Raw genomic sequence first — 14,470 nt, forward strand, 5'->3', positions numbered from 1 at the left:
GCGGCAACGAAGCCTTGGCGTGACCCAACTTCTCGCGCTTTTGCAAAGCCAGGCGAACCCACCACCGCCGTTTCCGAGGTGTCCGCGTCTTCCGTTTATTCATTGTCAATTTCTAGAAAACAAGTAGGTAGAAGTATAAAAGCCATTTCTTCTTCCACTTCCATGGCAGACAATAGTTAGGCAGATTCCTCGTGGCGCTCCATAATTCTCCTCGCACGTGTACGGTATGTTGCAGAAGTCGCGGGGTGCTTTTCTCGTCGCGACGATAGATTGAGAGCGTAGGTCTCACGTAGGACGCGCTGGCTTTGGCGAGCCCCAACACAAGGGCCAGCCCGGGTTTTAGCTGTGGTGTTCCCGTTGCCCCTTTGGGGTCCTGGAGGCGCCGACAATACGAAATGATGAAATGTTATTACAACTTGTAAATAAAAGCTATTAGAGAAATATTATCACGCCTAGGCACCAACCTGTGACTCAGCGCTACAGCGCCCGTGTGAGGAGAATTACGGAACGCCAACGAGGAATTTACCGAAGGTCGCAGATGACACGCGAAGTTGCGTAAAATGATCACTTTTGATGACGGTACGTGGGTCAATGAATGAACATACCGCTCGAAATAATGCGATAATGAGCGCCACCACGCCGACAAACGTACGCAGACTAGATGGATCTGGACGAAAACGGCAGCGGCGGCCGCGGCGGTAGCAAAACAAATGTGAACAACTTGGACAGGCACGGAAAAAATTTCCCGGCCGCTTCGGCCTTTCCGCCCGCTTTGGCCTTTCCGCCCGCTTGCCGCTTCCCAAGTGTGAACGTAGGCTTAGTCTGCGCGAGAAACGTCTCTTGTTCGCGAGTGCGCCCCTATAGAAGGATGGTAATTACTGTTGTGTTGTTGAATCCCAAACCAGCTATTACAGAAGGCTGGTAGTTGCTGTTTTGTTGTGGAATCCCAAACCAGCAATGTACACACGAAGGGGTTGATGACAGCAGTGAAATTCCACCGACTCGCAACAGAATGCACGAAACAGACAGCCGACAAGCATGAATTACTGCTGTGCGCAGTACAGCGTGAGTAAATTCTTGTTGCAGGCGCTGACAGTTCTCGTCGGAGTTCACGCGTCCTGAGAAATTGATTATGTGCACTATGCACTGAACAAGACCGGAGTTCATTCCTGCATCACTAGTACACCAATCAGTCGAGATTCTGTGAGGTACAAGGCCGCTTCCTGTTTGCACCGGCGTAAGTGAAGCAGAAATGAGTTGCACGCACTACTTAAAATGCGTACACATGGCATATCTATGCTGTGCGGTGAAATATTCTGTACAATTCTGAATCTGTTGACGTAAAGGCAATGACGGCTGCACGCTCGCACAAAGCGGAAGACACAGCGGCCCATGCACTTGCCGCAGGAAATGCAACCCTCTCGTATGAGGGAGCAGGGCGACGAAAGCTTCGAAAAAAAAAATCCTTACGCGTTTTTGCGCGTATTTAAGTTTTCTAGCGCAAAGACGCAGCGAACAAGCTATTGCTATGGGAGTAGGTATAGCCTGGTCACACGTGCATTTTCACGCGTATAGCCGTCCTTGACTTGTGAACTGCACTTCGCCCCGACGAGGACGACGCCATATATGCTTAACGGAAATTAACAATTAATGATGTCTTCTCCGATCGCACGGGTCGTCTCAATGATGCGTTTTCGAAGACTGGTCCATTCAGTGGCGCGATGAGAGACCGTTGCTCCAAACGCCCACTGTACCTGTCGTCCTTACTGTATTTACTGAGCTTACTTTACTTTTTACTTAATATCTGCACAAGCACACACACACGTGAAGGGGGGGGGGGGGGGGGGCGGTGCCATGTCTTTGATATACATGTATAGCGTTTGCTTAAACTACCGATATTTATTATCGATCACGTGACGCAGAGGAAAGCAGAAGCTTGCCCCCCCCCCCCCCCCCCGGTAAGGCCGGTGAACCCCCCCCGAAAAAAATTTCTGGCTACTCCCCTGGATGCTGGGATTGGCGTATGGAATCGATAACCTCCGAACCTCCGGACATTATTTGAATGAAGGGCTATGCGATTATATTTATTCTTGAAAAACGGGGCTTTCCTGTAAAAACCGTGGCTGTTTCCAGCTCTCTAAGGGCTCTGGGTATTGATATCTGTAATTGCTGGACTTAATTACAATAACCGATTATGCATGTTTGCAGCGGAACTTTACCTTACCAAGTCCGGAAGGCATTTGTGTTCTGTAAGCTTCTTGAGCTATGGAAATTTATTCTCCGGCTGAGGCTTCGAAAAAGGTTAAAAATTATTTTTTTATTGTTTTCGCATTGACCACTCTCGACTGCACCGAGAGGGGCCCAACCTCGTGGTGAAAATGACTGCTGTGAAGCATTCTAATGTCTGCACTTGTCTTTCGGTGGCAACGATAACTGGAAGGACTGCCCTTTCAGGGCAGATATATCTCGCATCGATAGGATAGACAATACCAGTAGAAACGCTTATGCTATTTCGCGGCTTAGACATGCGGGCATCACGCAAAAAAAATTACTTTAGAAAGCATGGCAATTCAACAAGCTACCTTCTTGTAGTCAGGCTATAAACCCTAGGTATGAACTGGCGGCTGGGATTACAACACCAGCACCACGTGTAAACAAAATACCTTCGTAGATATGCGGGTACGATCTGGGAAAGTCATCCCCTTTTGATGATAAAATTACCTTTAGCATTGCGATGCACGTGCATTGTCTCTCATTTCCCCATGTGGGTCTCAATACGATCGGTTAGAAACATTTCATAGAAAGTTTCAGAATGACCTTCGGTATTCCACAGAGAACGGTGAACTGCAATGCGTTTCGGCCGCCAATTACTTCGTACCCGGCGGGGTGGCTCAGTCAGCTAAGGCGCTGTGCTGCTGAGCACGAGGTCGCGGGATCGAATCCCCGGCCGCGGCGGCCGCATTTCGATGGAGGCGAAATGCAAAAACGCCCATGCGCTCGCTTTGTAGTGCACGTTAAAGAACCCCAGGTGGTCAAAATCAATCCGGAGCCCTCCACTACGGGGTGCCTCATAATCAGAACTAGTTTTGGCACGTAAAACCCCAGAAAGAAGAAGAATTACTTCGTGGCCCCTCCTCTCAAAGAGGGCTTATACACACTCGTGCCGACTAAGCGAGTCTGTCACAAGGCGAGGTCTCCTAAATTGCCTTCGGAAACGTTACGGAGAGGCGCGCGTTCACCACGCTCATCATTGTTGGTCTATAGTTGGTCTGTGAGCTGCCAAACGAAGGCCTGCACCACCATACGAAAACTTCGATTGTCATCTGACGATTCCTCAGAGCAACGCCGAGCGCATTATTTCTGTCACAGAAACTCAATTTTCGGCAATTGAACAAGTGGAGTGAATGTATATCATCAACATCTTAAAAAGTATTCACCGGCGGTTCGGTCCATTAGGAACACGAAACAAGCGCAGTACCCTCAAGGAGCCTCGGATCGGTGTAATGCAAGGATTCCTTTCGCTTGATTCTATTCTCCGTTGACGGCCCGCTGATATAGTTTGAGCGGAGCGCCGCTTGGGCCGCTGACGAAGCGAGAAAAGAACAGCATTGGAACATGACATCACACCGACCCTGGTGTGCTCGCATTGGCAACGTCGTCTCGTCGATACGTTCGCCATTGAATTCGCCTTGAGAACCGTGACGTCTTGCAGGGCGCAGCGGGTTATGCCGGAGAGGAAGCCCGCTCTGAAGTTGTTTTAACAACGGTTTCCTCTGGGCAAGTGCATGCGCAGTTCGTTATGCATTGCCAAAGAATCACTCAGCTCCGGTTTCAATACGAAGCTTCAATGACGTACTCCTCTCGTACGAAGGCCCCTATAGATGCCCGCGCGTCTACTCAAACAAGCTGTCGCCAGTCATTTTGGATCTGTGGCAATTAGTGGTCACCCCAAAGACACGCACGCACACACGTACGGACACACACACGCACTCGTACATAGACACGCAGACACAATGACGAGTATTTAGCGATGAACTGCTAGAATCGATGACAAATGTAATAGACGCATTAACACACTTCGTACAGTTTGCACCTATATATGTGCAGACGGCGGCTGCTTTTGTTCGGCTACTGATAAGCTCGCCAAGTTGAAACTCAGGAAGCACGTGCATCGACCAGGGAGTTTTTGCCGCAATCGACCACACTGCAGCCGCTTCAGTTCTTCGAAGCTTTGAAAGCAGGGGACGCATTCTTGGATGGTCACGTTAGGAGATATAACTTTCAGTGGATGCTGATTGGCTGGTTGAGCCATACCGGTTGAGCTGGTTGGCTGGTTGAGCATAACCAATCGAATTGTGCAACGTGCCGTCTCAGGCGAGGCGCCGTAGTTAATGTGATATTATCGCCGAAAGTGATCGTCCGAGAATACGTCCCCAATTCACAGCCCTGAATTCAGAGCTTCCTGAGCTTTGCTCATGACAGTATTGAAGCATCAGCATCGCTTGAATGGTGCCTACTGGAGCATTGTTCCTACAAGGTTTGACCGGGGTATGCTCGAGCCCCAATGGTTGAGTTATATAGACCCTGCTCCTCCAGTGTCAACGTAGAGTGTTTTTTGTCGACAAGCCTTCACTTTAGAAACAAACCATTTGAGGCAAGGTTTTCTAGCGTTCATTACAGAGCCGTGACTAACTGTATCCCGGGGAACATTCACGGAGGCTGTAATCTTCGATTTTTAATTGTAATGAATACTCCTTCAATGTCTATAGCCGTAGCCCAATTCAGCTGGCACTTCATATCCATGCCGTCGTTACATAGTGAGAACTGAGAAACCGATAAGCATTCAAAGAGGCACGCACGCATTCAAAGCTATACATATATACTGATGGTTGCCGAGCTGCTATACTTCGCACAGCATGAGTGGCCTAGGCGTACTGATAGACTGAAAACTCTGTACTCGTGTTATTTGATGAAACCAAGCCAATTAAGGATATGTACGCTTACTTTGATTCATTCAGAAAGTTTACGACGAGAGACATACTCGGCACACGAGTGAAACGGGAGGCAACACGAGCTTTTTGCAACGCTGCAAAGATATTGCGAAATATCTCTTCAAATGTCTTTAACGCGCGCGTCACCTCCTCCCACTGTCGTGTGTCAGCGCCGCTTGTTGCCCTATCTGGACGTTACTGACGTATTTATTTCTAGACAGGTGGTCACTTGTGGTGTTACGGCCGGGGCTGGCATGTCACTTCGGTTCAGCGCCGCCTTGCAGAAGACAAAGCGCGCAATACCTTCCCCCATGAGTCCACAATTGCGTTTAAGAGCGAACACGTGACAGCACTGCTCGCACGCTGTGCTGCTTTCCGGCAGCACTACGTGTCACATGAAGGCATGAGCAAATCGCCCTCGTTGCAAGTTGTCAAACTATTACTTGCTCTACATTGAAGCATGCGCAGTACCTGATCACACAAGGACATGAATGTTTACAGTTTTTGGGATGTCACTGAAGATTCCTGACATTTTCATGTTGGTGTAGGTATGCGTGTGCCAGGGATAGTGAAAATCGGTATATTGGGCACTGTATATATGTTCTCGAATTAAACGAATACCATCACGTTGTAACGAAAGCGTCGGCTGTAGAACAGTGGAGTGTATTACATCGATGCGCCTTCACAGGGGAAGCTGACTATTTCGAAAGGCTAGCCGATGTGCGTGTACATGCCACCGGGCGGGCTCGGTCAACCCGACCTCTCACCGAACCCCCGTCGTGTCGGGTTAGCGTGAGCATGGCTCGCGGTCACCGCAGCTTTCTATGGATGATCCCTAAACGGCACTTTGATCATTAATTAGTGTGTGTGGTGAGCTAATAATGATTTCGTTCGATGCTCATTCGTACCAGTTTGCGTGGTTGCAGACCGGCAATCCACCACTAAACAAGTATCGCCCTGAATTAGATGAGATTCCAATGCACAGTAAGTACAAGCCAAATGAAAGTCAAAACAGACACACATAGACAGTCGGTAGAAACGAAGCGAAACACCAATAATATTTAATGCAAATAACACGACAAAGGCGGGGGGGGGGGGGGGGGGGTTGTACTGTACGGCGAAGAAGAGTAATGCACGGCGGTTTACGCACTTTTTGGCCATCGTGTAACTCGCCTATAGTACGCCGCGTTCCATCTCATTCACAAAGTATGCTTGCATACTTTGCAAATACCGCTTTAGCCACCTCTACCTTGATGCTCACTGGCACGGAAACGGTGTATGAAATGGCGTCGGCTGAAACATTTACGGCACGCAAATAAACGAAGCGTATGTTTATACGATATCGTCCGTATATGGTAGAGATTTTGTTCGCATAAACGTACGAGGGGGGGGGGCGTTATCAGTGCGGCCATCAGCTGGCCCCATCGTCCCGGTCTTCCGAGACCGCGGGAGGGCTGCGCGCATCAACCAGTCCCGCTGAGTTTGCGGGAAAATGTCGCAAGTGGATTTAGGGGAGGAGAGCTGTGAACGTGGACGACCTCCTTTGCATACAATCAGCGCATGCAGCTGTCATCAACACGTAAGCAAAATATTTTCAGCTGCGGAACAATTTGTCACAGACCAGCGCACCGACAAGCGCTTTCCTTGAGTTCTATGGACGGCGTAAAACTGGGCACAGTGCAGACAGACATGCAAAATCACAGTGACTTCTCAATGCCTCAATTTCACGGATACATCAGAACAAGAGATGTTAGTCTACGTCGAGTGTTACGTTCACATGATGCTCAGATATAGCCGTTAAGTAACTCAATTATATCTAGAATATATATAACATATAAGTCACATGGATATCTAAAACTAAATATATCACCGTCTTCATATCTAAAATATAAACACGGTGACTTCTACAAAGCTACCAATTCTCAAATTTTTATTGCTTCTATTGCATGGCAACCGGCTGGCTTTTTACCTGAAACTTAAGTAATATCATCCCAAATTTGGACGTTGTTTTGACAGGTCTACAGTTGACAACAATCAGAGTAAAATGTGGACGAGTGAAGAACAGGAGGCGCTGGTTGTCATGTTACAGCATATAAGGTGACGCGCGGAGCTGAAGTTAAACAGTGTGCATATTGGTACTTAAATTTCAACAACATCGATTGCTCCAAACTTAATAAAAATGACAAAATGGTTTCTCCAGTGAACATGGTATTGTGCACTCCTTAAATGGACACCAAACTTTTCTTAAGCCGTTCTAACTGCACTACTTCTCACTTTACGGCAGATAAATGGCTTAGATGACTCGTTAGGCAAGCATCCGTGGATTAAAAAACAAAAAACAGAAAGATACAACCTCGACAGGTTTCGGTATAAAAAAACGCATGAGCAAGCAGTAAAGGATTGCGGAAGATACTAAATGGTTACGCGATCCCTCTTAACCTGTACCCAAGCTGTGTACATCATATGTGTACAGTTGCTGTCGGCCTCAATACCCACGGTAAGTATGGTGTCGCTTCTTGTAATTGTTCGTGTTCTGCCGAGGTAATAGATTAGAAAAGCTTGGAGTCGAGCAGACATCCATGGACGTTGAATTCACTATATATATATATATATATATATATATATATATATATATATATATGAGAAACACAACTTCGCGGTTATCTTAGGTTTATTTACCCAACAGTTTCGGTCGGTGGACCGATCTTTTTCAAGGTCGGTAAAGTTTCGCTGGGTCAGAGCAATTTCCGGCAGCTTTTGCAACGCTATCACAGCTAGCAATACTCCCGCAGTTTCACCTGCTGGAAGAAGATCCCGCCCTATATATATATATACTCACGACCGCAGTTTTACAGTACGCCTAAAACTACGCGCCGTTCACAGCGAAGTGATGGCTCAAATTCCAACACGCTCATACCCGACAAGTATGCGGCACTGGGCCCGTACTCACACACGAAAGTACTTGCGCTAGGACTGTCTGTAAGAGCAGATTCTAGCCAATCGTGATGACAAACATGCTATCAGCCAATACTACCGGCTATTATAGCGAGCTGTCTTATACGTACGAAAAGATCTGTGAATTATATTCTGCGGTATTATACGTGCCGAGAACACGATCTGATTATGTGTGGGGGCCTCTGGATTAATTTTGATCACCCGTGGTTCTTTAGCGTGCAACTAAATCCAAGTACACCCCCATTGAGACGCTGCTGCAGTTGAACCTGCAAACTCGACTCAGCAACGCCACGCTCCACTCTATGTAGCTACCACGGTGGGTACTTGTTGCATTCAGCCCCTGATCCGGATAAGCAGTATTGTTAACCGCGACTGCTTATCACCGTTATTCTACCATGTATACGTGCTGTGACGGGATTCAGGCTCTATTGAATCGTACAGCGCGAGAAACAACACACCGCCCGTGTTGTTACTTGCGCTGTGCAAGTCAATTCGAGGGTCAATCAGTACCAGCTAGCCCTGTCGATTGCCAGTTCTGTCAGCTACAAAAGCTGGCCAGTTTCGCTGGGTCAGAGCAATTTCCGGCAGCTTTTGCGAGGCAATCGCAGCTAGTAATACTCCCGCAGTTTCACCTGCAGGAAGAAGATCCCGCCCTCTCTTGCCGACCGCGACGCGTGTGACCTCAACACCTCTGCGTATAATCTCGCCGGGACAAGCTGTGCTCTGAAGAAACAATAGGTTTACTTCAGCCGTGCTGGGGTCTATGTATACAGGCAACCTGCAGAGGAGGGCCCGAGTTCGCAAAACTTCTTCGTAAGTGTAATTTCCCATTGGCTGGACGCCTTCACTAATATTTCCGTCATAATGATTGACTCGCATCTGTTCTTACGAACTGCTTTAGGTGAAAAATGTTTTTGTGAATATTCATACGCCGACTGTGTTCGTTTCCTTATCCGGTGCTTCGACTGAGAATCACCGGCAGCGAGCTTCTGTAAACTCGCTGCAAAGTATTCATTCACTGCTGTTTTTGGACAGCGCACATAAGGTGCATGGAGATGGAGTATAGCATATGCGTAGGTATATATATATATATATATATATATATATATACGCTCGTTCGTTCACGTCATGCCATGTGATTGGCCCCTTCTCTTTTTGCCTGTACTGCGAAAAGTGAGGGCAGTGCAGTGGCATCCTCGTGACGTCACGTTTCACAGATCTCCCACGAGACTTTCTACTGTGCTCGAGTCACGGAGTCGTGGTATGGCGAAAAGTGTGAGTCTAGTATACGCAGTCTATATATAAGTGCACGATGAGTTCTTGACAGCGCTCAACAAGATCACGAGTCGTCCCGGGCTAGCTCTTATAATGATCGGCGCTCATGCAGGATCAGTATTCTCGTATATACACACACACAATATATATATATATATATATATATATATATATAAAAGCCCTTTTTTAAAGAAAGATGGTCGAACGCGATGCTTTCGCCCATGCAAACTGAATCAAAGTCAAAGTCCAAAGCCAACGACCACGCAACGAACCCAAGAAATGCTGCGCGACCCGATGCGATGCATATGTGATTTGATTGCTTGTTTAGGGTTGCATTTTTTGAAAGTTGAAGTTGACTGAAGACACATTTCGTTAAGTTGAATAGCCTTTATTTTAGATCATGTAGCCGTTGATTGCACGCACACACTCACACTATCACGGACTGCATGTCGTTGCCGCTACACGGGAACGGGCACGATCGCGCTTAGGTTCGCGCACGGCCGCCTCTCCTTCTGCCGTGCGCTGCACCCGCGGCCTACCCATGGTGACGGCCGGCAATGCATTGCGTGACGCGCGTAATGCAACCGCGATTTGTCTTTCAGTCATATCGTGAGTGGCTTCGCGCTCGCCCAGTCAGCAGCAACGGGTCGTGATACGCAATCCGCAAGCTCAAATCGCGATTCGGTCCGTGGTGCAAGTCCAAGACGGCAATTTTGTAGCGATCGATGCTTTCCAGTCGATTCTATGCCACTCTTACCATCCACTCTTCACGGCAGGCTGGTCCCGCTGATAACGCGGGCAGAGCGTCGCTCTGACCACTACGAAGCGTTTTTGAAAAAGGAATAGTGTAAGAAAAGACATCGCTACAAAATGGCGGCCCAGCTTTACATTACCATGCCCTAGTCTGGCCGAGTGCCATGGATTAAGGAGCTGGCTTTCGGACCGGACGGTTCCGGACTATACAAAGCACGTATTAAAGGTTTGTACGTGAGTAATGTAGAAGGGGGGCGGGAGGGGGGGGGGGGGGGGTCAACATCCTCATGTGCTGGCTTTGACTCGTCATATTCGGACTGTCGCATTGTAAAGGCAACGAACGGTTCCACTTTATATCAGTGTAACTTGTTAACCAGCACGACGACTCTATAGACTCGAAGAGAGTGAAAACACTGGAGCCCTCTGTGCAAGCTCGCTGCATGACTCGGACAACAATTGTCGAGATTGAGGGAACGTAAGCGCATTTCGTTTGCAAGAACTCAAACGTTGCTGTGAGGTCTTGCTCACCGAAGCGGCCTTCGTACGCGTGCAAGCGCTCACAACCCCTTATGCGAAACTCTAGTATGTCTGAAATAAACTGATTTCTCGTCTCCCATAAAACTGGTTCTACATTACAGAGCGTACGATGCGACGACTCACTTTAACCGCAAGAAATTTTTCGAGCAAGGCTCCTTACACCTCGGAGCGAAAGGTTTGGCTTCGCAGCGCAATGACAGTTGTACGAAACGGCTAGTGGATTGGTTAAGCGTTCTCGGTGGTTAAGGTTCTCTCTCACGTGGCACCACATCCGGCTCGCACGATCCTCAAGGAAAACAAGCGACCAGCGTCTTTCTTTGAGAATCACGCACCACGTGCCGATGTAAGAGACGAAACACTGTGCTTCGAAAGGCCCCCCCTCTAACGGCAACGCCAGAACTCGCTCGACGAGCCGCTCGCCAACCACCAACTCGACGAGCCGCGCGCGGCCGCGGGAACCGCAGCGCAGGTGTGTGAGCTTGCGCGCGCCCGGCGGCGCTCGTCACGACGCCATGGCGACGCTTCGTCAGCGTCGTCGAGGTATCCACTCGTCAATGCGAAGCTCTGCTACACAGTCGCCATGCTGCGAGCACACTGGGGTGCCTCTCACCTTGATGACGCTCACGGTGACCTGGTCGTCGGCGCTGGAGCGTAGCATCCGTTCGGCAAGCATCGCCCACGCTCGGGCGCGAGACACGCTCCGACGGCGGCGAATCGCGTCGTCTGCTGCCCCACTGGCGTCTGCTCGCGCGTCGCGGGGCGGAGCCGCCGGCTAACCCCGCCTCCCATCAAGTTTCCGAGGCGGAGCTTAAACGGAGCTCCGCCCACAGAGGGGCTGTCGTGCCCTCGGCGCTAACCGCACGGCTACGCCGGACGCGAAACGCCCTTCCGAAGAGAACGGACAGCTTCGGCGTTAGCCCACAAAGCGGAGGGAGGGTGGGAGGAGGGTTGCAGTTCGCCGCCGCCATTTTGTCTTTTTCCAGCGTAACCACTGCGGCCCCTCATAGCGATGCTGCTGCTCGTTTCCTCTGCGTTGAGCGGCGCCTGTCGCGCGCTCATTAGCCGAAGCGCTCGAAGCGTCCACGTGCCGCGCGCGCCTGCGAGGCTGATTTTCCCGCCGAACACGGACAGGCGGGAAGACCCGTTCGAGTGTTGTCTTTCTTCTTCTCCTCAGACTTCGGCTGAAAAGAAAGAAACAATAATTTCTTTTTTTCCAGCTGTGTCTTCGGAGAAACTCGATCTAATAGCAGGACGTCGATCGCTCTAATTTGCTGGCACTCGCCCGCGCGGGCAATTAATTCCCCGGGGGGGTTGGGACGTTTGTTCCGCCCGGCGCGTCGTGTACAGACTGGGTGACGCTTAACGCTCAGTTTAGGAAAGGAGGAAAGGTGCGGTGCACCACGAAGGAAACGGGTTCGGCCAGTAAAAGCGAATGCTGGGGGGGGGGGGGGGGGGGAGGCAACAAAAAGAGACGCATTCAAAGCTGTTGCTGGCGCTGAAAGCACGAAGCTTCTTGCCTGTTGCGTGCAGATCACGGAGCTTGTGAGGTTGAAGGCCTCACAAGGTTGAGGGTCATTAGAACATGACGTGTGCCTTCGCGCACAATACTGATTGTAAATATTATTTCTTTGTCTTTGCTAGCTCCCTGGGCTCCTGCTGCTGCATTTAGTTTACGCACTTGGAACGCTTGCCTACTCGCTAATTTATAACTATATATATATATATATATATATATACTGCGTGAAATATTTATAGTCTACTGCTTATCAATACTGCGCATGGAAAATTAATTTTGTTTTACACAATTTGGCTCACTCTCCGCGCGGAGCAACGTATACCGTGCATGGAGCAGCGCTGCTTCACGGTCCACATGTGATCACACTCAACGATGAGGGCGACTGAATTGAAGATACGCCTGCTGCCCTCACCTCGGAACACGCAGTCGTTTGCTGCATTGGCTGGTGCAACTATATATAGGTGCAATGCATCGCTGCACTGTACTATGGAGATTATATGGGGAAAAGGAGTTCAAGTAGCTTCGGCCTTTTTAACTATATACTGTCGCAGTAAAAGAAATACCGGTGGTTCCTTTCGGTTACTTGATACGTACATTTATCCCCGAGAGGTTAATTATTATCGACAGGTGGTTCGAATGCGACTAAAGTTTGTAGACGCAGTGAAACGCGAATATAACAAACTGGATAACGCGAATTATTCTCGCTCTGCCTAAAAGACAGAACTTACTCACCGATAATCATATACCATAACGAGATTGGCATTGGATAAATCAAACTCGGGGCGGATCCGCTGCCCAGCGTCATAGAGCCGCTTGCGAGATTGCTCGTCGAAGCATCATATCGGACACATATCGAAGCGAGATCGAGTCGCGTGTACACGTGTGTTACATGCGCTGGTGACACGTGATCACACCGTGAAGGGCCTTTCTGCGGTCAATGAGCTATACGCCGGTACTGTGCCGACACTGAAGGAAGCGCAATGGAGCAGGTCTGCAGGACCTTCGTGCACCAAGAACGTCATTGTTATATATAGTAACGCTCAGAAACAGTTGTAGACAGCGGCAAGCATTACTGCCTGCTACGTGTAGTTTTCTATGCAATATTTAGATTCATTACTTGCTTCTTTTCTCCACTGTAGATGAAATCCCTATATAACGAATGAATCACGAGAGCTCGTTTAAATTCGTTATAAGCGAGATTGAGTATATCGAATTACCTCGTACTTAAAACTACTTTTAGCGCGTCAGGCTGCTCGCTGCAGCTCCATGGATTTCATTGCGTGTGCTGATTTTAGGGTTCTCATATAGGTCATTGCTGCCGTCTTGTCATTTCCGTTTGGAATAAAATCTACCAGCAGCAGGATAATATAATCATGTCACGCTTTCGCTGTATATGTCCTCGTCCTTAACAACAGCAACTTCTAACTGCTATTCCTAGACTACTGGTAATGCTATACTACTATACTACCCACCACAACTGCTCCTGCTTTTACTGCTTGTAATATGCTACTATAGTACTACCACCACCGCAACATCTGCTACTCATATAGTATCATGGCTATACGCTGAGAATTATGTTACATTGTGTGGCTCCGCTCGTGCTAGCTTAAAAATTTTACGCGATAATTTTGTCTGACGCAGCAAAAAGAAAGAAAATAAGTACGTTGTCGAAAGAAGACAAGTAAGGACAACGGATGATTCGGCACGATCTACCACCCTCTCAAATTTAATGCTGTTATACGGGGAGTGCCCCACGTGGCAATGGGCCGCTCGGTGGCTCAAACGCGATTTGAAACTGACCGAAACGAGATTTGTCATAGAATGAGGAGAGGTGGAGAAGTCCTAGGTGTTCGAGTTAGTCATGTTTTTTTTTTCGTATAGAAGGTTTTTGTGTGCACTTATAACAATGAAGTATTCTATGGCTATTTTACCGAGAAGGAGTCAGGAATCTGAGGATCGACTGAGGAGAACATCTCAGCAACCTGCAGTTCGCAGCTGACGTTGTCTTGTTCGGCAACGGTGAAGATGATTTCCAACAAATGATTAACGACCATAGCCGACAAAGTGAAAGATAAGATTGAAGATAAACACGCAGGCGGTAGACAAAGCCAATGTTCAATAGTCTCGCAAGAGAACGAGAATTCGGGATTGGCAGTCAGCCTCTAGAAATTGCTCAAGGGTACGTTTATCTAGGCCAACTACTCACAGGTGACCTTGATCGTGAAAAGGAATGTTACAAAAGAATAAAAATGGGTTAGAGCGCATGCGCTAAGCATTACCAAGTTATGTCTGTCTGCTTGCTGCTTTAGTTGAAAACAAAAGCATACAATCATTGTATTCTACCGATATGAGGCATAATGTTAACAAATATAGTTGAAGTATATTGGGTTAAAGTAAAATGCACAAATATTAGGTTAAGGTAAAAATGTTAGGTTAAGTTAGG

At 48.4% G+C, this 14,470-nt stretch overlaps 1 protein-coding gene across 1 annotated transcript in view; it reads right to left on the reverse strand.

Annotated features, from left to right (window-relative positions):
• Positions 1-11,204, reverse strand: part of LOC119437502 (LIM/homeobox protein Awh-like) — a 122,283-nt gene extending 111,079 nt beyond the window's left edge. The window contains exon 1 of the mRNA XM_037704509.2: positions 11,122-11,204. Coding sequence (XP_037560437.1) covers positions 11,122-11,184 — 63 coding nt within the window. The 5' untranslated portion in view covers positions 11,185-11,204. The remainder of the gene's footprint in view (positions 1-11,121) is intronic.
• Positions 11,205-14,470: the final 3,266 nt, after the last annotated feature.

Source organism: Dermacentor silvarum, chromosome 1, assembly GCF_013339745.2.
Source record: "Dermacentor silvarum isolate Dsil-2018 chromosome 1, BIME_Dsil_1.4, whole genome shotgun sequence".
Lineage (NCBI taxonomy): Eukaryota > Metazoa > Arthropoda > Arachnida > Ixodida > Ixodidae > Dermacentor > Dermacentor silvarum.